The 26,552-nt window shown below is 45.5% G+C and overlaps 4 protein-coding genes across 4 annotated transcripts in view; 2 read left to right on the forward strand and 2 right to left on the reverse strand.

The window, feature by feature from the left end:
- LOC134294631 (oocyte zinc finger protein XlCOF22-like) overlaps positions 1 to 16,158 on the forward strand; it is a gene marked incomplete at its 3' end in the record, with an annotated part of 59,176 nt that extends 43,018 nt beyond the window's left edge. The window contains exon 2 of the mRNA XM_062966217.1: positions 15,220 to 16,158. Coding sequence (XP_062822287.1) covers positions 15,436 to 16,158 — 723 coding nt within the window. The remainder of the gene's footprint in view (positions 1 to 15,219) is intronic.
- LOC134294628 (zinc finger protein 135-like) overlaps positions 1 to 26,552 on the reverse strand; it is a 188,194-nt gene that overhangs the window by 155,667 nt on the left and 5,975 nt on the right. The gene's annotated exons all lie outside the window — the stretch shown is intronic.
- The window catches only part of LOC134294615 (zinc finger protein 850-like), a 162,834-nt gene that overhangs the window by 59,702 nt on the left and 76,580 nt on the right, over positions 1 to 26,552 (reverse strand). The gene's annotated exons all lie outside the window — the stretch shown is intronic.
- LOC134294630 (oocyte zinc finger protein XlCOF22-like) overlaps positions 2,250 to 26,552 on the forward strand; it is a 54,022-nt gene continuing 29,719 nt past the window's right edge. The window contains exon 1 of the mRNA XM_062966216.1: positions 2,250 to 2,385. The gene's annotated coding sequence lies outside the window, so the exon portion shown is untranslated. The remainder of the gene's footprint in view (positions 2,386 to 26,552) is intronic.

A 26,552-nucleotide genomic window follows, 5' to 3' on the forward strand; every position in this document is an offset into this window, starting at 1 on the left:
GACAGCCACAGAATAGAGAACGACGCCAAGCCACGGATTGAGAGCGAAGAGCAAAGCCGAGTCAAGTTCCGGTCCTAGGTCCGAGAGGTTGAAGTCATCCAAGAAGGTCACAACACGAAATGGCACAAAGAGCCAAAGTAACGAGGGCAAACAGCAGCTAATACAAAATAGCAATAACAGTGCAGTCCAGGAAAACCCACACAATTCCAGCCCTCCGTTGCAGAATAACCCAGATTAAACTTACATCCGTTGCAAAGTCCCAGTTCAGTCTTCAGTAACACACACAGGAAACCCAATGGCGCCCAGCAACACCTTGCCACACGCAAGGTATAATGGCCAAACAACCCCAATATATCCAGGTCTCCCTGGGCGTCCAAACTATCCACGCCCAAAGAGCAGGTATCTCAACTTCTTAATCTGAATCAGAACTCCACACAGCCAATGCCCTTGGGTCAGGCGTTCCTAATTCCTCATCAGAGTCCCAATCATCCTGCCCGTGCCCAACTCTATCCACACCTGTGGACCCCCTCTCACTCCTCCAAGCAGACCAAGTGGGATCTGCTTCTGAAGACACTGAAGCTTCCCCAGCATCAGCAGTATCCATGGGCCCCGATTCGTCCCCAAGCATCTCCGGTGCCCGTGCCCAGTCCGTGCCCAATTCCTCCGTTAACACCTGTTCCCCAGCATCCATTTCCACCTCAGGATCCCCACATGAATCCTCCTCAGAAGATTCCCCATCAGTCTACCTGACCCTTTTCCGAAACAAATCCTCCAATGAGCCCTCCTTGCGAGGGCTTTTCCTTCCTCTCCTGATCCTACCACTATCATTCACAGTCTCCGAAGGCGCATTCACAACAAGAATACTTTGAATACAGTAATAGAAACTCCAAATTATTAGCCAAGGCAGCACACATTAGAAAGGAAAAAAATTAATAACATCCATTAAAGACAAGGAAGGTAAGAATCATACAAGGATGGAAGACAAAATATTAACTTTTCCAAGATCTTACCAAGAACTATATTTGGCAAAAGAAAACTCCAAAAGTAAAATAGAGGAATATATTGAGAAATATTGGAAAATAAAGATCCAGGAAACAGATAACATTAATTATGGAACAATTAATTCCAGAAAAAGAGACTGGAAAAATTATAGATAATTTAAAAGCCGGGAAGACTCCAGAAATGGATGGGCTGGGACTGGAATATTATAGAAAAATTAAAACCTTATTAATACCTAAATTAAAAGAATTATATAATAATAACAGGAGAGAAGATCCCACCATCTCGGGAACGGTCTCTGATTATGTTAATTTTGAAACCTACATGTAATATTGCAAATAATATAACAGTATAGTACAATAGAGTAATAGATAATGCTGATATTGTGCTATGCTAATATTATAGTATACTGTATGCACATATTTATTTATTAGTGACATTTCTATCCCGCCCTTCTCACCCCGAAGGGGACTCGGGGCGGTTTACAAGTCTATATACATACAATATATTATGTCATAAGACTATATTGCAATAGTATTAGTAATATTGCATGTAATATAAATATAGAATTATAATAGTGAATTATAATTACTATTACATTGTATTACATCACAATATTATTATTAATATTACATGTATATCCAATAGTATAATATGATTATATCATTAAATTGATATCATATCATTTCTAAGCCGCTCGGAGTCCCCTTCGGGGTGAGAAGGGCGGGATAGAAATGCAGTAAACAATAAACACATAAACAAACAAGTCCAAAGGGAGGGGGAGGGGGAGGGGGGCCTTGGCGGCCATTGAGGCCTCGTTTCTTCCGGGAGGGAGGCAGGCCCCGCCCCCTCCCCTCCCCACAGAGAGACCCAGAGACACTCAATCCAGACAGAATATCAAGATCAACACAAACCTCTCTCTCTCTCTCTCTCTCTCTCTCTCTCTCTCTCTCTCTCCTCCTTCGCGGCTCCAGAGGAAGCGCCTCAGAAAACAATGGCGGCGAGAGAGGCTCTGCGCAGGCCCAGCCAGGAAGAAGCCCCGCCCCTCCTCCGCCCCTCGGCCCCCCATTGGCCGAGTCCGTGACTCCCCGCCCACGAGCGGGCCCCTATTGGCTATTGAAAAGTATTATTAACTACAACTCCCAACATGCCCGGTTCACCCCCAGAAACTCCGTCAGGACTTGAAGTGTGACGTTGGGCAACTCTGCTCAGGAGCCCCGCCCTGCCGCCCGTCAATGGGAGGGGGCGGGGGCGGGCTCCGGGGAAGGAGGAGGACGAGGAGGAAGATGGCGGCGCCTCGCCTCGCCTGAGGCCTGGTCTGTGTCTGTGAGGCGGGAAAGATGGCGGCGGATGGCGCAGAGAAGGAAGAGACCGACAGAGAGAGAGGTCTGTGGGGAGAGGGAGGGGGCTCGCCGGGGTGCCCGGGGGGGAGGCGCAGGGGCCCGGTTGGCGGCGGGAGTGTGGGCCAGGCCCGTCCTTGGCTGGCGGAGGGAGGGAGGGAGGGAGGACTACAACTCCCAGGATGTCTGGTGTGTTGTGTTCCAGAACTTTGTCAGTCTGGATCCGGAAGTCCCACAGTATCTTTGCGTCCTCATTTCCCAAGACTTTGGCAGGTTTGTGATCCCACCAGTTCTTTGCTGCTGGGAGGTGGGACTTGAGGCATAAGTTGCAATGAATCATTTGGGCCACAGAGTTGTGCCTCTGTTTGTAGTCTGTCTGTGCGATTTTCTTACAGCAGCTGAGGATATGATCCATGGTTTCGTCAGTTTCCTTGCACAGTCTGCATTTTGGGTCATCAGCTGATGTTTCGATCTTGGCCTGAATGGCCTTTGTCCTGATGTCTTGCTCCTGGGCTGCAAGGATCAGGCCTTCTGTCTCCTTCTTCAGGGTCCCATTCGTGAGCCAGAGCCAGGTCTTCTCTTTGTCAGCTTTTCCTTCAATTTTGTCAAGGAACTTCCCATGCAATGTTTTGTTGTGCCAGCTGTCAGCTCTAGTTTGTAGTGCGGTTTTCTTGTACTGGTTTTTTGTCTGCTGTGCTTTGAAGAGTTTCTGATTTTTGACTTCAATCAAAGAAGGTTCTTCACTTTGCTTGACATATTCTGCCAGGGCATGTTCTTCTTCTTTGACGTCTTGTTTGACTTGCAAGAGTCCTCTGCCCCCTGATCTTCTAGGCAGATATAGCCGGTCAACATCACTGCGAGGGTGCAGTGAATGATGAATGGTCATGAGTTTTCTTGTTTTTCTGTCCAAATTGTCCAGTTCCATCTGTGTCCAGTTTATAATGCCAGCAGTATATCTTATGACAGGTATGACCCACGTGTTTATGGCCTTGATGGTGTTGCCTCCATTGAGCTTGCTTTTGAGAATTTTTCTGACCCTTTGTGTATTCTTTGCTGAGCACAGTTTTCACATGTTCATGCTTGATGTTGTCCAGCTGTAATATGCCCAGATATTTATAGGCCTCTGGCTGGTGACACTTTATTGTTTGGCCATTAGGCATATTCATGCCCTCACTTTCAATGATTTTTCCTTTCTTCAATGCCATTGTTGTTATTATTATTATTATTAAACCAGGCCTGCCTGCACAGCTGGCCATATTGGGTCTCTGTGCCAAGTCTGGTCCAGATCTGACCTCAGCTGGGTTCAGCACTTTCTGGCTGCAGGTGAACTACAACTCCCAAACCCAAGGCCCGTTCCCCTCAATCCCTGCAGTATCTTCAGTTGGTCAAGGGGCTCCTCTGTGCCAAGTCTTGTATAGCATTATGTTATTTAACTGTTGTAATGTTTTATTTATTGTATTATGGTGTATTGGCATTAATTGCCAGTTTTGTAAGCTGCCCTGAGTCCAGCGGGTGAGAAGCGCAGGGTAGAAATAATGTAAATGAATAAAGTAAGTCCAGTCCCAGTCCATTGTCAGAGGGGGTCACAGAGTCAGGGAAGGTACTGCAAGTCCCGTCATGCGTGGCCAGTGTGGTCCAGATGTATTTTTGGTTGGGTTCACAGTACTGTCTGGATGTCGGTCAAGTACAACTCTTGTCAAGCATGGAGTGAATTCTCCCCAAACTTCTCTAGTATGTTCTGTTGCTGATCAAGTCCTCTGTGAACTTTGTGCCACTGGATAGGGTAGAAAAGGGTCAAGGGAGAGGCGGTGGGCGGGGTCATGCAAATCAAGGAAGCCTGGGGTGTCCATTCTGGAGGAGAAACAACATCTAGGAGGAAATAGTCCCCGCATGAAATCCTTGCTTCCCTTGGGTGGGGGGCAGGATGGTGTCTGTGGGGGACACGGGCAGGGTCTGGGCTGCATGTTCGTGGCACTCGCTATAACCCGTAAAGTCAGGTGAGGAAGTGACGTGGTGGCTCCACTGCATTGGGAACTATAGCCTGTTTGTGGAGGCCGGAGGGAGGCTGTCTTTGTGAGCAGACACTTGTGCCACATACACACAAACAGATTTTCACTTTTATTATCTGTATAGATAGATAGATAGATAGATAGATAGATAGATAGATAGATAGATAGATAGATAGAGGAAGAAGATATGCACAATATAAAGGTATAACTTGTCTCTATCCTGAATAAATGTCCGTATTCATATAGGTTTTAAATGGGAGACTTCAATCTCCTCAAAATAAACACAATACAGTAGAGTCTCATTTATCCAAGCCTTGCTTATCCAAGCCTCTGGATTATCCAAGCCATTTTTGTAGTCAATGTTTTCAATATATCGTGATATTTTGGTGCTAAATTCATAAATACAGTAATTACAACATAACATTACTGCGTATTGAACTACTTTTTCTGTCAAATTGGTTGTATAACATGATGTTTTGGTGCTTAATTTGTAAAATCATAACCTAATTTGATGTTTCATAGGCTTTTCCTTAATCCCTCCTTATTATCCAAGATATTCACTTATCCAAGCTTCTGCTGGCCCGTTTAGCTTGGATAAGTGAGACTCTACTGTAGTCCAATAATACAATTCTTTATTGATTAGTCGCTTTTGACCATATCAAAACATACAATACGTACACACTTACGCATACATACAATAAAACCATGTAAAGATACAAAACATCCCGACCTGCGGCCTAATAACCCGCTCCTAGACAAATACAGAGTAAAAAGGTTAAAATTAGTAATTTCCTAAGGTAAGGTTTGAACGAGGACAAGTGTCTTGTCCATAGAAAATTTTAAGTTTGGATTTTGTTAATGGCAATAATGTATCAGCTCTCAGCTGCCATCTTCTCACGAATGGCCAGCGCTTTTTGCGTAAAAGGGGTCAGTTTTCAAGTGGGGTTTTTATCTGAACCCTGTAGAAGGATGTACAATTCCTCCTTATTCTCTGAGTGAGTCTGATTCTCCAGCAGAGGGTCTAAATAGAGAGATCGAATCCTGGTGTAGTAGGGGCATTTTAAGAAAAAATGTTCAGAGTCCTCCACTTCTGCATCTCCCTCACGACACCCACAGGTTCTCTTCGTATAGGGGATATTCTGATCTCTACCTAGCTTGGAGAATAGTCCAATATATGATGATTTAAAAGTCACTTCTACATATCCTGAAGGACCATCTGTGGCATCTGAGTTTGTAGTGGTGTCAGAGATTGTGGTGGTGTCACATCCGAGTTTGTGGTGGTGTTCTGCACGGTGACCAGGGCACAACAAGGTATCCCAGGTGTATTCCTTGTTTCGGTGTTTGGAACACCTTCTTCAGGTGATTGATTCTTCTCAGTGCCTTTAAATATAACTTTGTGTTCCAGTATGGGATACGTTTCTGGCACTATATTTCCATGTGTAAAAAAGAACAACAATATACATAAAATAGATATGCTACTGTATGCATTAAATCAATGCATAACCTTATACACGATAATCACAGTAATGTTCTCTTGACTTACATTTCGTTAGGCAATCACTGGCTTTGCTGCAGGATATTCTATAACAAACAATTGCTCATAATCCTCGTAGTCCTTAAATACATGTTGCAAGTAGCAAGTGAAATCGAGTTTGTCGTTCAGGGCCTGTCTGCCAAGTGTGGTCCAGATCTGACCTCAGCTGGGTTCACTGCTTTCTGGCTGCAGGTGAACTATAACTCCCAAAACCAAGGCCCATTCCCACTGACCCCTGCAGTATCTTCAGTTGGTCAAGGGGCTTCTTTGTGGCAAGTTTAGTTGAAGTCGGTTGTTGGTGGGGGTCACGGTATCAGTGAAGGTACCGCAAATCCCATCATCCGTGGCAAGTGTGGTCCAGATCCATCATTAGTTGAGTTGGCAGTGCTGTCTGGGTGATGGTCAAGTACAACTCCTATAAATCATGGTGTAAATTCTCCCCAAACATCTTGTTCCTCTGTTTGTGCCATAGGAAAGGGTTGAGGGAGAGGCAGTGGGCGGGGTCATGCAAAGTAAGGAACCCTGGGATGCCCATTCTGGAGGAGAAACAGAACATCTAGGGTGAAATTGTCCCCGCAGGAAAGCCTTCCTTCCCCTGGGTGGGGGACAGGATGGTGTCTGTGGGGGACACGGGCAGGGTCTGGGCTGCGTGTTCATGGCGCTCCCTGTAACCTGCGTGTCAGTGGGGGAGGGCCGGGGTGTCTCCTGCTCAGTGGGAACTAGAGCTCTTTCTGGAGGCCGGAGGGAGGCTGTCTGTGTAAGTGGATACCTCAGCCACATATACACTCACACATTTTCCCCTTTTAGTACTTGTATAGATCTCTCTCTCTCTCTCTCTCTCTCTCTCTTTGGGGGGGAGGGGCTGGGCGTAATGGAGGGCTCCCAAGACAGGCCTCAGCCATCCTCCCTGTTGACACCTCTCCTTAATTCTGGCCAATCGGCTCTCTGGTCTGTGGAGGTCCTTTGGGGCCCTGGTCCTGCCGTCTTTCTTTCTTTCCTTCCTTCGGGGCTACAGGCCACCCCTCCCCTCCCAATATTTATGTATTTATTGTGTCAGAAGCAAACCGAGGGTACAAGTGGTCATGTATTTAAAAACACAAAGTAAACAAAACCTTGGCCTTCTACTAAATGTCCTTTGACCAGAACCTGGCCCCTTGGAGTGAGTGCCTCTGGTGTGGCTGTGAGAAGGCCCTCCCTTGTGCATGTGGTGGGGCTCAGGCCGCATTGGAGTCCGTGGCCGGTGGTTTGCTCTCCTCCACATTCGCATGTCGTGGACTCCACTATGAGGCCCCATTTCTGAAGGTTGGCTCTGCGTCTCGTGGTGCCAGAGCGCAGCCTGTTCAGCGCCTTCTGAGTCTCTCCGTCTTGTGTGTGCCCAGGGGGAGTCTCCCATTCGCTATCAGCCATGGTTTTACCCTGCCACTTTTGGACTCTTGCTTGCTGAGGTGTTCCTGCGAGTATCTCTGTAGATCTTAGGAAGCTATTTCTTCATTTAAGGCCTTGGCGTACTGACTGATATCTGAACAGAGGATGGGCCAGAGATGTCACTGCCTTGGTCCTTTCATTATGGGCTGCTACTTCCCAGCAGATGTCAGGTGGGGCAATACCGGATGAACAGTATATTTTCTCCAGCGATGTGAGGCATAGACACCCTGTGATCATGCGGCATGTTTCATTAAGAGGCACATCCCCTCTTTTAACGTGGTGAGATGCATTCCACGCTGGGCATGCGTACTCAGCCGCAGAGGAGCCAAGCGCAAGGGCAGATGTCTTCACTGTGCCTGGTTGTGATCCCCAGGGTGTGCCAGTCCTCTTTCGTAGGATGTTATTTGTTGCTTGACAGCCAAGCAGTGCTTCTTGTGGGTCAGAGCGCGGTCCGGGTGACTCCCAGATATGTTGTTGTGTGGCAATGCTCCAGTGGGATTCCCTCCCGGGTCATCCTCAGAGCCCAACTTGCAGCATGCAACCAGCCCCTCCCGATGGGAATCAGAGGATCCCAGAGTGTGAAGGAACCCACAGAAGGGCCACCCTGCCCGGCCCCCTCCTTTCTTTCTTTCATGCAGGAAGGGAGGAGAAACACCACAAAAGCAGCCCCAACAGATGGCCACCCAACCACTGCTTAAGAACCTCCAAAGAAGGAGCCTCCAACCACTGAGCAGCCCTTCCTGAGGTTCAGGTGAATCTCCTTCCCTGTCCCTGAGGCCTCGTCTCCAGGGCAGCAGAAAGGAAGCCCCCTCCCTCTTCCTCGGGGCCTCCTTCCCCATGTTTACATGTGGCTCCTCTCCAGCCCCCTCCTCTCAGTCTTCTTTTCCGGGGACTCAACAGACCCCGCTTCTCTTTCGGCCAGTGGTTCTCAACCTTCCTGATGCCACGACCCCTTAATATAGTAGTTCCTCATGTTGTGGTGACCCCCAACCATAACATTATTTTCGTTGCCCCTTCATAACTATGATTTCTCTACTGTTGTGAATCGTAATGTAAATATCTGATATGCAGGATGTGTCATAGAACGCCAGCGAGTAAAACAAAACTCAGTTTATTGAGGTTACAGAACTAAAAATGCCCGTAGGAGACAAAGAACAGGGCAAACACTTGACTTCAGTGTGATAATTAACAAAAAACAACTCAGTTTGAGCTTAAACAACTCAAAGGGATAATCCGGATTAAATCAAAAGTGCTTACTTCAGCCTGGCAAACAATGCAAACAAAAGAGGATCAACAGGAGTCAGAATGTAAACAACAGACTGGTAGCAGATTCCTCTCTGCTACTCAGAAACAGCAGGAGAATAAACCAGGCTTGTTTATTCCTCCCTGCAGCAAACGAAAGCGTGGTCGTAGTCAGGATTCAGTTAAAGGTTCAGCGGCCAACGATATCCAGGTCCAGGCACAGCAGTCAGGGTAACGGCAGTCAGCAGGGTCCCAATCCGGTCCAGAGGTCAATAGCCAAGCGTAGTCGTCTAGAAATCCAAAGGTCTCACCGATAGCCAGCAGAAGGGATAATCCGGAATCGAAGTCAGTCAGTCCAGCGTCAATCCAGTGCGAGTAGATATTGCCCGTCAAAAAGACGACGGAGGTCCAAGCTATCGAGATTAAACACAAGTTGCACAGAGAAAAACCCCGCACAGTTCCTCCCGCCGTCGATGCCCAGTGTCCTTGGTAAACTTACGTATCCAGTAACGAATCACACCCGTCTTCAGGAAGTTCCCCAACAAAAGCCCAAGCGTCTGTCCAGATTACCTTGCCCAACGCAATTAGACATTGGTCCCAAACCCCAATTTATCCCAGTTCAAGCTCATCATCGCTGTCAGCTGCCATCCCAATTCCAGGTGCCCCAACATCATCATCCTCATCAGAGCTTAAGCACCTTTGACTACGCCCCACAGCATCCCCAGCTGTGGATCCCGCTCCATCCCTCCAGCCAGTCCATGGGTCTGATCCTGCAACCCGCCAATCACCTCCCATGCTTTCATTGCCTGTTTCCCCAACACCCAAATCCTCCCTCCCGCGAGTCCATTCCATGTCATCCTCCTCCGAGCTGGCCATCTCTTCCTCCAAACCCTCAGAAAAACCCTCAAATGAGTCCTCATCTGTCGGGTCTGTAAACAAATCCCGGAGCCGTTTTCTTTCACGCTCCTCAAAAGAGTCTGACTCTCGAGGAGTCTTATGACCCCTTCTTCTATTACCGGAGCCCGAAGGCTCAACCATAACAGGATGTATTCTCATTCACTGGACCAAATATGGCACAAATACCCGAAGTGCTCAAATTTGAATACTGGTGGGGTTGCGGGTGTGGGATTGATTTTGTCATTTGGGAGTCGTAGTTGCTGGGATTTATAGTTCACCTACAATCAAAGAGCATTCTGAACTCCACCAACTATGGAGTTGGACCAAACGTGGCACACAGAACTCCCATGAGCAACAGGAAATGCTGGAAGGGTTTGGTGGGCCTTGACCTTGTGTTTGGGAGTTGTAGTTCACCTGCATCCAGAGAACATTGTCGATTCCAAATAATGATGGATCTGGGCACCCTGGAAGTGTCTCCTGATGTGAGGGAATGGACCGCCTGCCTGCAAGGAGGGGTCCAGGGGACGTTGCCCAGATGTTGGGATGTTGGGTGTTGAGTGAGGAAGGTCCCCAGGAATTGGGGGTGGAGCTGGATCGGACATATAATATTAAAATAATGACATTCAATAATAATAATAATAATAACAATAATAATGTTATAATATGGTAATATAACTGATATAATGTAATAATAAGAGATATTGGGTTGTGTCTGTGTTTATCATCTTATTTAAACCCCAGTCTCTCATTTCCATTCTCTCTCTTTTTAAAAAACTCTTACGTCTTATTTGTTTTAAAATATTTACTGCGGAATTTTCTAACATTAATACTGGTGTTAAAGGAGATAATAATAATCCCTGGCCTCAGTTTTATTTTGCATTCTTTTCAAATTTCCAAAAGGTTTTTAATAACTAACGGGCTGGTTACAGGGACCATCCCTTGCCCCTATGAAGACAGCTCCACTGGCTTCCAACAAGTTTCCGCGCCCAATTCAAGGTGCAGGTGGTTACCTAGAAAGCCCTATACACTTGAGGTCCAACCTCTTCAGGACCGCATCTCCTTTTATGAATGGTCGCGAAGTTTAAGATCTGCCAGGGAGGCCCTCCTCTCGGTCTGCCACTGTCTCAAGTAGGGTTGGTGGGGACGAGAGCGAGAGAGAGACTGCGATGGGGGGGGGGCTTCCTTCTCGGTGGTGGCCCCGTGGCTTTGGAATGCCCTCCTGAAGGAGATCAGGTTCCCCCTTCTCTTCAAGCTTTCTGGGCACAACTGAAAACACGTTTCTTTGAACAAGCCTTTGGACCAGGATGAGCACCTTCCTCACTCAACCTGAGGCCTTAGCGATGGATTCTGTTAGTACTTTATGGACTGAGACAGTTCACAGCCTGTTGTACCCACAGCTTTGCTGCAGTGTTGAATTTTAATCGGTTGGGTTGTATGTTATTCAATGGAATTATTGTTTTGTGTAATTATTGATTGTTATTGCTTTATTTGTTATATATTTTGCTGCATCTTGTGTGTTCTGCACAATTGTGTGCTTTTGTGAGCCACTCCGAGTCCCTTTGGGGAGATGGTGGTGTTATGAATAACTTCTCAATAATTTTAAAGCATAGGTTCTTTTTATTGCAATTTCAGTGTGAGAGGTATCAGAACGTTTACACAAACAACAAAGAGTGACATTAGACATACAGATTTTATGTAACCACATTGGCTTGATAAACAACCTACAACAGACAAAGCGGGGGGGGGGGTGTTACATTTTCACTCAGCATTCACACACATCTCCATGTATTCATCCTCGTGCATCCATCCAGATATTACCATATCCTTTCTCCCTCCTTGGAGAAGCACCTACTTAGGCCAGGCCCTGCTTCCTCTGCAGCATAGTTCCAAAACGTCAAAATGCATCCTTTTTTCCTAAGAACAATGCCAAGGATAAGACAGAACGGACTCCCTGCAACCCGTAGCATGACTCCAAAATGCACTCCTTCCTCTTCCCTTGAGAAAAGGAGGCCCAGTGACAAGACCGCTTCCATGCAAATCTGCCACTTTCCCATACACCCTCTCCACTGAGGATGGCGGACGAACAGCATCTCTGTCTGTCACAATTTCTGGATCATTATCAATAATAATAATAATAATAATAATAATAATAATAATAATAATAATAATAATAATAATACTTATTATTTTTAATTATTATGAAATCTGCGAGCATCATCCGAAAATACATCACACAGTCCTAGACACTTGGGAAGTGTTCGATTTGTGATTTTGTGATACGAAATCCAGCATGTCTATCTTGTTTGCTGTGTCATACAATAATATAATAATAATACTTTATTTCTAGACCGCCCTCTCTCCCCAGAGGGACTCAGGGCGGTTAACATACATATAGACGGCAAACATTCAGTGCCCCAACTACATCACTAATATCAAAAGTATAAAATGACAATAACATATTATAATTAGAAAAAACCATAAAATTTAAACAAGACACTTAGTAAAAACATAGACACTTATATAACAATATTTTGCTGATGTTGTCCCAAAGTTGTAAATGAATGATAGACGTCTTCCATCCCGGAACATCCTGGCTCCATCTCCGTTTCCTGGACCAGATGTTGACTCTTCCTGATTAGTGTTGGCCTTGTGTTGACTTCCTTCTTAACAGTTGTAAACATTTCTTTAACTTAAAAAACCATTGTCTCTGCCCCAAAAGTTCATCAAATCAGCAAATATTGACAGATGTAAACAGATGTAAACATTTCTCTTCTCACTGTTGCAGTTCTTATCCGAGTTTACCAGACAGGTAATACCATATATTCATATTTCATTTTATCTTATTACAGTGGCGGGGTACAAATAAATAATAATAACAATACTAAAACTTTATTTATATACCACCCTATCTCCAACAATGAAACCAGACAACAACAAAACATAATACGATAATGAGCATAAGTGTGCTAAACATACAAATCAATCAATTAACCACAGGTTTAAGAGCCAATGACAGAATACTCCACCAGCAGGCCAGGATACAGGGATCAAGGGTTCCACGTTGGGGTGGCCAACTAGCAGGTGCCAGGCGGGTCAAGGGCAACAGTATGGCATGGCAAATAAAGTTTAGATAGAAAGTTTATATTTATGTAAATGGGTTACTCTGTTCATTATACCAATTCTTTTTAGACTTTCCTTTATTTTCTATCAAAATATACTCTGGTTTCCATTCAAATTTCTTATCCTCTTCTTCTAGCCCAGTGGTTCTCAACCTGGGGTCCCTCCCCAGATGTTTTTGGCCTTCCAGTCCCAGAAATCCTAACAGCTGGTAAACTGAACTGGCTGGGATTTCTGGGAGTTGTAGGCCAAACACACCTGGGGAGGGACCCCAGGTTGAGAACCTCTCTTCTGGCCCAGTTTTCCTTGCTTCGCTAATCCTTCGACTATGTACCTTGTTTGGTTGGCATGATCATATAATTTAATATTTGGGAGACCTAACCCGCCTTCTTTTTGTGGTTTATACCATTTAGTTTTACAGTAGAGTCTCACTTATCCAACATTCTGGATTATCCAACGCATTTTTGTAGTCAATGTTTTCAATACATCATGATATTTTGGTGCTAAATTCGTAAATACAGTAATTCCTACATAGCATTACTGTGTATTGAACTACTTTTTCTGTCAATTTTGTTGTAAAACATGATGTTTTGGTGCTTAATTTGTAAAATCATAACCTAATTTGATGTTTAATAGGCTTTTCCTTAATGCCTCCTTATTATCCAACATATTCGCTTATCCAACATTCTGCCAGCCTGTTTATGTTGGATAAGTGAGACTCTACTGTATTTATTCTGACTCTTTATTTCCATTACAGTCCATGTTTAATATAATTTACCATTTTTAAAATTTTTGGTCCAAATTATTATAAGGTAACATCTGTATCTATATCTATTCTAAATCTATCTAAATCTATCTAATCTAAATCTATCTAAATCTAAATCCATAATAAAAGCAAAAACCCGTATGTGTGTGTGTGTGTGGCCCGGATGCCTGCTCACACAGACAGCCTCCAGCCCCCACAAACAGGTTGTACTTCCCATGGTTAAAAATCTAGCAAGTCACTCTTTTCCAGTGACATTTTGGTTACAGCGAGCCCCATGAACATGCAGCCCAGCCCCTGCCAATGTCCTCCCCAAACACTACAGCCCACCACCCCAAGGAATGCTTTAGTTTGGTGACCATTTCATCCTAGATTTTGCTTTTTCTTCCACCACAGGCAGGCATCCCAGGGTTCTCCATTGCTGTGGAATTTGCATGACCCCTCCTACTGCCCTTCCCTTTCAAATCTGTCTCCATAACAAACACAGCAGAACTGAGCAGAAATAAATTTACTGGAGGAGTTTGGGGATTGACTGCACATGGTGGAAGTTGTAGTTCGTCTTGCATCAAGTCAGAGCACTGCTGTGACCCCTACTGGGGAATGTAGAGGAGTTGTAGTTCACCTACATCTAGAACGCTATGAACCCAAATAATGATGGGCCTGGACCTAACTTGCCATGTATACCTGATGTGCCCACATTTGGTGGGTTTTGAGGGGAATTGGCCCAGGCATTTGGGAGTAGTAGGTACTGGGATTTATAGTTCACCTGCAATCAAACCCCACCAGTGATGGACCAGGACCACACCTGACACACAGAGCCATCATAACTAATAGAACATATTGGACTAGTTGGGGAGGAAAGGGACTTATAGTTCACCTGCATCCAGAGAAAAAGTGACCCCCACTGACAATGGACCAGGACCACACTTTGCACAGAGAAGCCTCATGACCAACTGAACATACTACAAGGGTTTGTGGGAATGGGCCTTGATTTTGGGAGTTGTAGTTCACCTGTATCCAAAGACCGCAGAACCCAGCCAAAGACCAGAACCCAGCCTTCACCTGCTGAAAAGCCTTTCCCCACAACAGAGGGCAGGAAATAGAGGCGGAAATGGACAGGGTGGAAAGGGCTGGGCAGGAAGGAGGGTTTCCCGACTGATCTGTGCCTGTGAATTTGCATGCCGTCCTGCGGCTCAACCAAGGGAGTGAACAGCCCAACGGGGACTTAGTCCAGGCGAGACCAGTTCTGTGGAGATCTCAGCATGCCTAAATGGGGTGTTGAATTTGCCAGGCAGGAAGGCAACGTCTTTGGGAATTTGGAGATCCTTTGAGAGATGTAGGAAATTTGGTGGCAGTAGAGGTCCAATTTGGGATGCACAGGAAACGGACCTGGGATCCCTTGTGGCCTCAAAGGGAATCTAGACATTCATGAAATCATCACTAAAGGGATCATTGTGCCTCTTAATATTTAACTTATGCTGGTAATTCACGGAAACCCTTTATTCAGAGTGAATGAAGCCCCGTCTATGGTCTGTCTGACTGTCTGCCTTTTGTTTCTTTAGCCGTGTTTAGGTCAAGCAAAAAAAATCAATGTGGCTCTTTAGTATTGTACGAAGATCCCTTTTTCTTCCATCCATCCCTCTTTCCTTCCATCAATCACTCATTTTCATCCTCCCTCCCTTCTTTTCTTCTCTCCTTCTGAATCCATCCCTTATTGTTCATAAATCAGTGATCACCTTTGTTTGTTTCTGTGTGTCCTTGAGACCCTTTATATCTTCATTTCTTGGTGGTTCCATTTTCAACATGAGCCATGAATGGAAAAGAGGATCATCTTGGAAATAAAGGAAGTTTGCAGCTTCATGTTTAACCTTTTGCTTCTTTTTTCTTGATCAGGGAAATGAAGACCCTATGAAGTCACCACAGGCATGAAAAGAAATTATCAGTATCTAGTATAGATTTAGGAATTTGGAAACCAAAGGGCAATAATGAAAGAAATCCTGCGGGAAGAAGAAATCCTCTCTAGGTGCCAATCTTGTGAAACTCAATTTTGATCAGAAAGAAAAAGGGAACATTCACGTGTTTATATCGCAGTCAATCATAACTGTCAACATGGAGGAGAAACCCTTTACATGTCTTGAGTGTGGAAAGAGCTTCAGTAGGAGGAGCCATCTGCTACGGCATGAAAGGACTCACACTGGGGAGAAACCCTTTGAATGTCTGGAGTGTGGACAGAGCTTCACTCATAGTTCACATCTACGTTCACATCAAAGAACTCACACTGGGGAAAAACCCTATATATGCCTGGAGTGTGGACAGACCTTCGCTCGTAGTTCAGGCCTACGTTCACATCAAAGGACTCACACTGGGGAGAAACCCTTTGAATGTCTGGAGTGTGGACAGAGCTTCACTCATAGTTCAGGACTACGTCAACATCAAAGGACTCACACTGGGGAGAAACCCTTTGAATGTCTGGAGTGTGGACAGAGCTTCACTCAGAGTTCAGGACTACGTCAACATCAAAGGACTCACACTGGGGAGAAACCTTATACATGCCCAGAGTGCGGAAAGAGTTTCACTCAAAGTTCAGGCCTACGTTCACATCAAAGGACTCACACTGGGGAGAAACCCTATAAATGCCTGGAGTGCAGACAGAGCTTCACTCATAGTTCACATCTACGTTCACATCAGTGGACTCACACTGGAGAGAAACCCTATAAATGCCTGGAGTGTGGACAGAGCTTCACGCATAGTTCACTTCTACGTTCACATCAAAGCACTCACACTGGGGAGAACCCCTATACATGTCTGGAGTGTGGACAGACCTTCACTCGTAGTTCAGGCCTACGTTCGCATCAAAGCACTCACACTGGGGAGAAACCCTATACATGTCTGGAGTGTGGACAGACCTTCACTCGTAGTTCAGGCCTACGTTCGCATCAAAGAACTCACACTGGGGAGAAACCCTATAAATGCCTGGAGTGTGGGCAGAGCTTCACTGATAGTTCAAATCTACGTAGACATCAAAACTCTCACACTGGGGAGAAACCCTATACATGTCTGGAGTGTGGACAGACCTTCACTCGTAGTTCAGGCCTACGTTTACATCAAAGCACTCACACTGGGGAGAGCCCCTATACATGTCTGGAGTATGGACAGACCTTCACTCGTAGTTCAGGCCTACGTTCACATCAAAGCACTCACACTGGGGAGAAACCCTATACATGTATGGAGTGTGGACAGAGCTTCACTCAGTTCAAATCTACGTAGACATCAAAACTCTCACACTGGGGAGAAACCCTATACATGCCTGGAGTGTGGACAGAGCTTTTCTCGGAGTGGAGCTCTACGTTTGCATCAAAGGACTCACACTGGAGAGAAACCGTAAAAATGCATGGAATGTGGTCAGAGCTTTTCATGAAATAACATAATACATAGACATCATAGAATTCACCCTGGAGAGAATGGTGTTAATTGACCTCAGAGTGTCATTCTAACACGTAGAAAAGCAACTCTTGCAAATTTTGGAAATGCGGGCTCAAAGTTGGGACATTTCATCACATGTGATGTATTGTAGAAAGCCCCCTCGATGGATTGTCACCTTGTCATGGTGAGCGGGCTTGCGTGTTCCAGTGAACCTGCGGGCACAACCACCGGAGTCATGAACTCCCAGGAGTGGCCACAGGGGAGGATCCAGACCAAGAACAATCCGAAGACCCTAAGATCTCAACGGCGGAGCAGGCGGAGGATAACATGGTACGGTTTCGTATGTCCCTGCTCCCCGTGGTCTCCATTCCCTTTATCTTTCTCACCCGAGTTTGTATCTTTGTATTCATGTGGCCGGCCCTGTTTTTACTGTTTCTTTGATTTGCGTTGTAGTATATATTGTATATTATTACTTATTGTATTGTTTAATTGCTCTATGTTATGTTGTATTTATACTTGTTATATTGTTTTGCTCTAGGCATGGCCCCATGTAAGCCGCCCCGAGTCCCCGTTGGGGAGATGGTGGCGGGGTATAAATAAAGTATTATTATTATTATTATTATTATTATTACGGTTCGGGACCTGCCTGTCTTCGTGACCGCGTCGTCCCCTATGAACCCACCCATTCGCTGAGATCTTCCGGGGAGGCCCTCCTCTCGCTTCCGCCCTCCTCACAACTGCATTTGGTGGGGACGAGAGAGAGGGCCTTCTCGGCCGTGGCTCCCCGACTCTGGAACTCCCTCCCCAGGGAGATTAGGTTGGCTCCCTCTCTACCTTCCTTCAGGAAACAACTGAAGACTTGGATGTTTCGGCAGGACTTTGGAGATACAGTCATTAATTAATCAGCCCCAGAGGGTTTTTAATAATCTATCCCGTTTTTATTACGATTTTACCATTTATGTGTTTTAAATGCAATTTTTATCCTGTATTTTTGTTTTAATTGATATATTGTATTACTGTTTTATCTTTTTATAGTGTGATTTGTATTATGTTGCCTATGTTTTGTTCTATGTTGTTTGGGCCTCTGCCCCATGTAAGCCGCCCCGAGTCCCCACGGGGAGATGGTGGCGGGATATAAATAAAGTTTGATTATTATTATTTATTATTATGTTACAATTGCTGTGAAGGTGGAAGAAGGCTGCAACAGACTGAGGAGCCACTGTCGTTGTGTATTCACACCACTGCTGGAACCTCACTCTGTGAAGACTGTGTGTTGACCGGCCGTGCACCGACCTCCACACATTCAAAAAAATCACGCACAGGCATCTTCCAAGAAAAATTACTGGAAGACCATCATCCTCGAACTACGAGGGATCGCCTAAGAAGAATTGTAGAAAGATTGAACTAAAATACAGTGTTCCGTCACTTATCGTGGGGGTTATGTTCCAGGACCACCCGCAGTAAGTGAAAATCCGCGAAGTTGGGATGCTATATATTTATACATTATTTTAGTACAGTAGAGTCTTACTTATCCAACATAAACGGGCCAGCAGAATGTTGGATAAGCGAATATGTTGGATAATAAGGAGGGATTAAGGAAAAGCCTATTAAACATCAAATTAGGTAATGATTATACAAATTAAGCACCAAAACATCATGTTTAACAACATATTTGACAGAAAAAGTAGTTCAATATGCAGTCATGTTGTGTTGCCATTACTGTATTTATGAATTTAGCACCAAAATATCACTATGTATTGAAAACATTGACTACAAAAATGCGTTGGATAATCCAGAAGGTTGGATAAGCGAGTGTTGTATAAGTGAGACTCTACTGTAGTTATACACTATTTTAAGTCTTTATCAACAAATCGTGTGTTGATAAATCGCCTCCATCTCCTGTTGCTGCTTGGGCTCCTTTTCTCTCCCTTCGGCTTCTCCTTCCTCAGGCTGTAAATTGTAATTTTATTGGATTTATAACAGGCTTTTAGAGTTTATTGAAAAAGCGCGAAACAGCGAATCTGCAAACAGTGAACCGTGAAGTAGTGAGGGAACTCTGTACGTTCCATTCTGGAAGTAATTACTGTATATTATAGTAGAATAATGAGAAATAAAAATTAACAGGTAGAATGAGGCTTTTAGACACGTGTCCACGTCTGTTTGTTAGTTCAGTTGTGTGTCTCGGTAGGTAACTGTTTCGCAGGTTGAACTACAACTCCCACACGTGTAGGTCGGTCCCCAAAACCCTCCAGTATGTTCTGTTGGGGATTTATAAGGGTCAAAACGGCTGAAACTGGAGGGGTTGGTAGACCTGTTTTTGGCCCAAAATGGGGTTTAATGTTGAATCTAGAGCGCCTTTGAACATCCTAGCCTTCTTCGGTGTTGGTGGCATGGGTTTGGATTCCATTGTCTTCCTTCAGACATTCTTATTCCTATTATGCTTTATACAACATATATTCACTGCTTTGATCCTCATCTCTTCTTTTTCACTGCCTTGTCTATCCCGCAAACCCCTCCAGTGTTTTCTGCTGGTCATCGGGGTTCTGTGTGCTAAGTTTGGTGCCCATCTGTCATTGGTGGGCTTCCGAATGCTCTCTGGATGCAGGGCGAACTACAACTCCCACACACCAAGGTCAACCACCCCCAAACCCTCACAGTTGGCCATGTTGGGTCTGTGTGCCCAGTTTGGTCCAGATCCGGCATCCGCTTGTTTTGTTCTGGACCCAAAGGGTTCCTGTTCTTTGGATGCCGAGTGTTCAGGGAAGAGTGAGGTCCGTGAGATCCAGGAGGCCCTTCAGAGACCACGTCTGGTTGCTTTGCTGGGAAGTCATGCAAACACGTTCACACAAACGGGAAGGTTGGAAGATTTGGCTCATACAGATTTTAAGTTAATAACTTTTAATAAATAGAAGATAAAATTTGGGAACTTGAATTATTAAGTCTGGATTTGAAAACATGGCACAGTTCAGACAATGGTTTGTGATATAACAATAACTCTTCTCGTAGTCAACGGGATATTCTGGATGCCTTATTTTATGTCAAGTAAGATATTGTGCTCAGAAACAAAGATTTATAAAGGAAGCACCACAATGGATATAACACAATGGGAAGCACGGGAAGCAGATCACGTGTGCCCACCACACCTCACGCAGGTAGGACCACGTGTGCTATAAACATGGAAGATGGTACATGTAGGTTAACAACATGGGTAATGTGATACATTCACACAAGAAACAGGAATGGGGTGTCTGTTTGTTACTACTGTTCAGCTAATGATATGGTCTGATGGAAATATAATAGAACCTGATAAACAACAGTAGGTTGAAATGTAAATGTAACGTAAGCTTTGTTCAAGACGATGAAACTGGGAATTTGGTGTACGTGATGGAAAATGGAGACAAACTCCATCACTGGTTAAAGTGTGTCATACTGGGCAAATGTGCTCTCTAGGTGCATCTTCGTAGTAGTAGTAGTTCACTAGCTGCCGGGTGAACTACATCTCCCACCATGGTGGTCAGTTCCCCCCAAACCCCTCCAGTATATTAAGTTAGTCTTGGTGGTTCTGTGTGCCACGTTTGGTCCCGGTCTATTGTCGGTGGTGGTCCCAGTGTCTCTGGATGCAGGTGAACTATAAATCCCAGTGTCTACAACTCCCAAAGGCCCGCCCAAAGCCTGCCAGTCTTCCAAATTGGCCATATCGGGTACGCTTGCCAGGGATATCCGCACCAGGCTTATCTTACCTTTGATACACAAGCACCCAGGCCGTTCAGGAGACTTTTATCCCTCCCTGCTACTTGTAGATACTCATTCAGCTACAACCGACAATGTTGCAAAGTTTTGTGCCTACAAAGTCCGCCAGGGGATGATGGTCCCAAAAGGGACCCATGTCTCCAGTGATCCTCTCTCTTGGTTCTATAACTGGCTGATGGACCTCTGCATTGTATGTTTTGCCCCGTTTCCCCTTCCGCTCCTCACCCCCCCCCCCCCCAGTTATTGTGCTTTAATGTCTTTATATTTTAAATGTACTAAACATACCAAGTTTGTATGTAACTGTGACCTTTATTTCCTGTGCTGTCTATGACCGAAATAAATGATTGGATTTGAAATTTCCGGGCTGTGGCGCAGGCGGGAGATCAAGCCAGCTGCAATTAACTGCAATGAATCACTCTGACCAGGAGGTCATGAGTTCGAGGCCCGCTCGGAGCCTATGTTTGTTTGTCTTTGTTCTATGTTAAAAGGCATTGAATGTTTGCCTAGATGTGTCATGTGATCCGCCCTGAGTCCCCTTCGGGGTGAGAAAGAAGGGCGGAATATACATGCTGTCAATAAATAAAATAAATAAATTTGGTGCAAATCTATTGTTGTTCGCATTGACAGTGCTCTCTGGATGTAGGTGAACTATAATTCCTATCAATCAAGGTGACTTTCCCCCAAAGCCATCCAGGGAGGGAGGGAGGGGGGAGGAGCTCCGTTGATGGACAGGACCGGAGGAGGGGCAGGACGGGAAAGCCATGGTCATAATAATGTCATGATAATAATAACAACAATTACTTTAAAAGAATACAATCATATATAATAAACATATTATAATAATTATTATATCATACTTATAACTTGAATTTGGTCAAAGCACAGGACAGTATATTTTGGACAAGGGTAGATTTGTGTGAAGCCCAAAGGAGTGGATCGACAACAGATCGGACAGGATAAGATCATTATAATATTTATTTATTTATTTATTTATAGCATTTATATTCCGCCCTTCTTTCTCACCCCGAAGGGGACTCAGGGCGGATCACATGACACATATAGGCAAACATTCAATGCCTTTTAACATAGAACAAAGACAAACAAACATAGGCTGCGAGCCGACCTCGAACTCATGACGTCCTGGTCAGAGTGATTCATTGCAGTTGCTCTCCAGCCTGCTGTCATTGTTATATTATTCTATAATATAGTGTATTATTATAACTTTATATTTGTATTATTATATATTTTTATTATACTATTATAATATTATCAAATAATATAAGATTATTTGATAATTATAATATAATAAAATATAATGACAGTATAATAATAATACCTGGGTGTTGCCCAGGTGATTTGACAAAGTCAGTGTTTTAATTGTCCAAATATCCATAAGATTGTGGGTGGACTACAACTCCCACCATGCCAGGTGAACCCCCAGAACTTCAATCGGTACTTGAAGCTTGTAATGTTGGACAAGTTTGCTTAGGATGCACCACGGGTGGGGTTGAGCCTGCTCTCTGGCTGCAGGGTGAACTACAACTCCCACCACTTGGGTGAGTTCCTCTGCTCCAACCCTTCCCGGAGGTTGAGTGAGTCACGGGGTTCCGTGTGACACGTGTGGTCCAGGCCCACCATCGGTGGAGGTCCCCGTTTCCCTGGTGGTGGGTGAACTACGACTCCCAGGAAGGAAGAACCTTCCCTCCCACCCCCTGCAGGCATCCCATTCCAGCAGATCGGGTCTTCGTGCCAAGTGGGGCCCAGATCCCTCCGTGTTTGGGGTCACGGTGCTCTCGGGATGGAGGGGAACGACAACTCCCCCAAATCAAGGGGAATTCCCCCCAAAGACCTCCAGTGTTTTTTGCTGGTCACGGGGGTTCTGTGGGCCAAGTGAGTCCCAGGTCCATCCTTGGTGGGGTTCTGCAGTTCGTAGGTGGCAGGTGAACTAGACATCCCGGTCCTTGCAAGTCCTGTCAATCAGGGGGAATTCTGCCCAGACCCCTCTCTCTAGTAGGTTCAGGTGCTGACCAGTTCCTCTCCTTGCTGTGAGAACATAGGAAAGGACGGGATGTGGAATGGAACTGGCCTGGCCCCGCCCCCTGCCTCTCCCTTAGCCCTTTCCTACCCTTTCCCATGGCACACAGCGACTGGACTCGCTCGAGAGAGAGATTTGGGGAGGATTCACCCTGATTGAGAAGAGCTGTAGGGACCGGGATGTGTAGTTCACCCACCATGGACCCGGGACTCGCTCGCACGCAGGCCCAACACGGCCCCCTTTGCCTCCCGGGCCGGGCTGTGGCGCAGCTGCAAAGAGTCACGACTGACCGAGAGGTCGTGGGGTGGAAGCCCGGGTGGGATTGAGCTCCCGACCGGGAAGAGCCTGGCTCTCTGCCCACCTGAGCAGCTCCAAAGACAGGTGCATCTCTCGAGTAGGCAATTCTAGGTACCGCTTTATGCGGGGAGGCTAATTTAAGTAGTTTGCAACACTATAAAATATGCTGGCAGCGTGGGGAAAGGAATGAGGAAGTCCTACCATCAAGGACTCGGTGTCACAAGTGGACGGTGAAGCGGCAGCGCCCCCTGTGGGCGGAATGGAGCACTCCCTCCTGAAGCCGGGAGAGGGAGACACGTGAGATGGCCTCTGCGTGTGCGTGTCGCGTGTGTGTGTGCGCGTGCGCCTTGGGATCCGCCCTGAGTCCCCCCCCCCTGGAAGAGAAGGGGGCGGGGCAGAAAGACTGCCAGTCAAGAGACGCGTCATCTCCGGGGGTGGGTGGCCTTGGCGCCAGGGAGTTCTAGTTCGCCTGCACGGAGAGAGAGGGAGGGAGGGAGGGAGGGAGCTGGGCCAGGCTGGGCGGACAGGTCTACGTTCACATCAAAGAACTCACACCTGGGAGAAACCCTATAACTGCCTGGAGTGTGGACAAAGCTTTGCTCATAGTTCAGGTCTACGTTCACATCAACGGACTCACACTGGGGAGAAACCTTATAAATGCCTGGAGTGTGGACAGAGCTTTGCTCAGAGTGGAAATTTACGTTCACATCAAAGGACTCACACTGGGGAGAAACCATAGAAATGCATGGAGTGTGGACAGAGCTTTTCACGGAGTGAGTTTATACATAAACATCATAAAATTCACCCTGAAGATAATGGTGTTAATTGACCCCAGAGTGTCATTCTAACATGTACAAAAGCAACTCTTGCACATTTTGGAAATTCAAGCTCAAAGTTGGAACATTTCATCACATGTGGTGTATTGTAGGAAGATTGAACTAATATACGTTCCATTCTGGAAGGAAACAAGGTTACATGAAACTAGTTTTATATGCTGAGAATGTTGGATGATCAATTAGAATGAAAGCATGGGTAGTTACGGCGAGATACTAAAGTGAGAATTGACAGGGATGGAAGGAATGTTTTATTCCAAAGCAAAAATAATGGCTTATGAAGATCTGCAAATTAGCCAAAACGAACAAACTGACAACAATGTGGGCAAATGTCAGTTGTAATATCTATTAATTGGAAGAGTGTTATCAGAAATAGAAGTGTGGTTATATTATATTATCTAAAGGGAGAAGAATAATGAGAGATAAAAATTAACAGATCGAATGAGGCCTTTAGGCATGTATCCCTGTCTGATTTCTAGTTCAGTTGTGTGTTTATGTAGGTAATTGTTTTGCTAGTGTGTTTGTTTCTGATTTAGTTTTGTATCTCTTGTAGTTAGTTTCATGTTCAGTTGAAGCATTATATATAATTTCTGCATTTTTTGTATTGTTGCTTTTAATTGTTTTTATTTGCCTGTGTAGATAAAGGAGTACTCATGTGCAGTGCTTGAGTGCACACACTCAAAAAGTATGGCTGTGGCCCTCACACAACAGAGGATTGGCTAGGCTTTGATGATGCAAGGCTATTCAGTACTATTCATGCTGGCCAACAAGGGATTCCCTTAGGTAGGAAGCAGCCAGGCAAGTGGGGTTTATATCCCTGTGGAATAATCTCCAGGGTGGGAGAAAGAACTCTTGTCTGTTGGAGGGAAGTATGAATGCTGCAATTAGCCAGAATGATTAGCATGTAATGGCCTTTCAGCTTCAAAGCCTGGCTGCTTCCTCCCTGGGGGAATCCTTTGTTGGGAGGTGTTAGCTGGCCCTGGTTATTTCATGTCTGGAATTCCCCTGTTTTCAGAGTATTGCTCTTTATTTACTGTCCCAATTTTAGAGATTATATTGTTCTGCATTATTATACCACAGTAATTATTATATATTATGTTTATAATCTTAACGTTATTTGATTAGAACTGGATTATATGTGGCCCCTTCTACACAGCTGCATAAAATCCACACTGAAGTGGATTATATGGCAGTGTGGAATCAAGATAATCCAGTTCAAAGCAGATGCTGTGGATTATGTGCCTCTGGGTTATATATCTGTGTGGAAGGGCCTTGAGTCTACACTGCCATATAATCCAGTTCAAATCAGATAATCGGTATTCTATAGGCAGTGTGGAAGAGGCCTAAGTGAACTCTGTTAGGGAGTGAATATAGCGGAACCAGCAGCATCCAGTTAACACCATGTGCAAAGAAACTCACACCAGGCAGAGGAATTGAAAGAACAAAGGAACTTTACTCTTGCTTGTTGAGTGGAAATATAAAACAGTTCTGCAATCGTACAATGTCCATGTAGTTGCATAAGATCAATAACTAATCAATCAGCATTCAATATATCCAGCATAGCATATTCAAACTGCTACTTGACCGTAGCTGGAGAGCATGTCTTTTCTGTGCTCTCCCTGGAAGTCCAGATTCCCAGCTGACAAACCCAGCTATCTGCCAGCAAACAGATACATTGTTTGAGGCATGGCTTGCCTCTGCAAAAAGCTGAGCTCCCCTTTTGCAGAGATCTTTTGCAAACAACTTTGCAAGGATTTCTTTACACACACACACATAGCAATTTGGCGCAATAAACTCTACCTGTCCCCGAGGCGCCATTGTGAGTTGCTATGACATGAAGGGGGCGGGGCCTGAAGGGGCGGGGCCTACCTTCTGACTGGCAGCCAGGGAGAGAGCGGCTCTTCCTCCTCCCTCCTCCCTCCCTCTGCTTTCTTATTGGATGTCTATGTGTTCCTGTGTGCGAGGAAGGAGAGAAGCCCCTCCAAGAACAGCCCTGGCAGCTGCCTCTCTCTCTACCTGCTCTTCTCTGCATGCTGGGCTCCCCCGTTAGCTGTAAACACAGTCACCCTCCTCAGGGCAAGGGCGGAGAGTGAAGGGAGGGGGGCAAGTGAAAAACAGATATAGGTTTTTCAGGGGGGAGGGTTGAGTGAAGGACATACCTGGGATGGTTTGGTGGATTGTGGCCAAACTTGGTGTGATCTGGCCCAGTGGTTTTGTTGTTAACTTGGTCCTAGTTATACACATTACATTTTTTATATATAGATAATTATCCCGTGTCCTGTTTGGGAACCTCGCCACTTCCCAGGTGAGGCCTCGGATCCAAAAGGTTCCAAGCGCTGACAAAGAACAGATGCCAGCCATAAAACCTCAATGACCCTATGGTATGTGTGAGCCCCTATATAAATGGGCTACAGAGAAGATTCTGGTATTCTGTACAATAAAAATCTGTTGGAATCTGCCCAGCGTATGTCTTGGTGCTTTCTTCTTGGGGAAGACTTACCCACAGCACAACTGGAAGAAGAGAACCTAACATCCCCGCACGAGGAGCGAAAAAGACTCACCGGGATGTGGACCAAACCAGGCGACACAGCGACAGGCTGCAAAGCACCGGGCAAGGAGCAAGAGCCAAGAGAGAGACAACGACGGCCATCCTTCTTGCTGTGAACGGGAAAGGGAGCTTCCCAAGGGAACGGCCTTCAGGGGGAGATGCTGCGGCGCATCATCAGGGTCTCCATGGCGCCCCCTGCAGGCACGGAACAGCCATCCAGGGAGGGGGGAGGGAGAGCTCCCTTGATGGGCAGGACCAGAGAAGGGGCCCGAGGGGAAAGCCATCGTCATTTATATTATAATAACATAATCTAATAACAATATCATACAAAGAGTATAAT

The sequence above is a fragment of the Anolis carolinensis genome, unplaced genomic scaffold (genome assembly GCF_035594765.1).
Source record: "Anolis carolinensis isolate JA03-04 unplaced genomic scaffold, rAnoCar3.1.pri scaffold_18, whole genome shotgun sequence".
NCBI classification, from domain to species: Eukaryota; Metazoa; Chordata; class Lepidosauria; order Squamata; family Dactyloidae; genus Anolis; species Anolis carolinensis.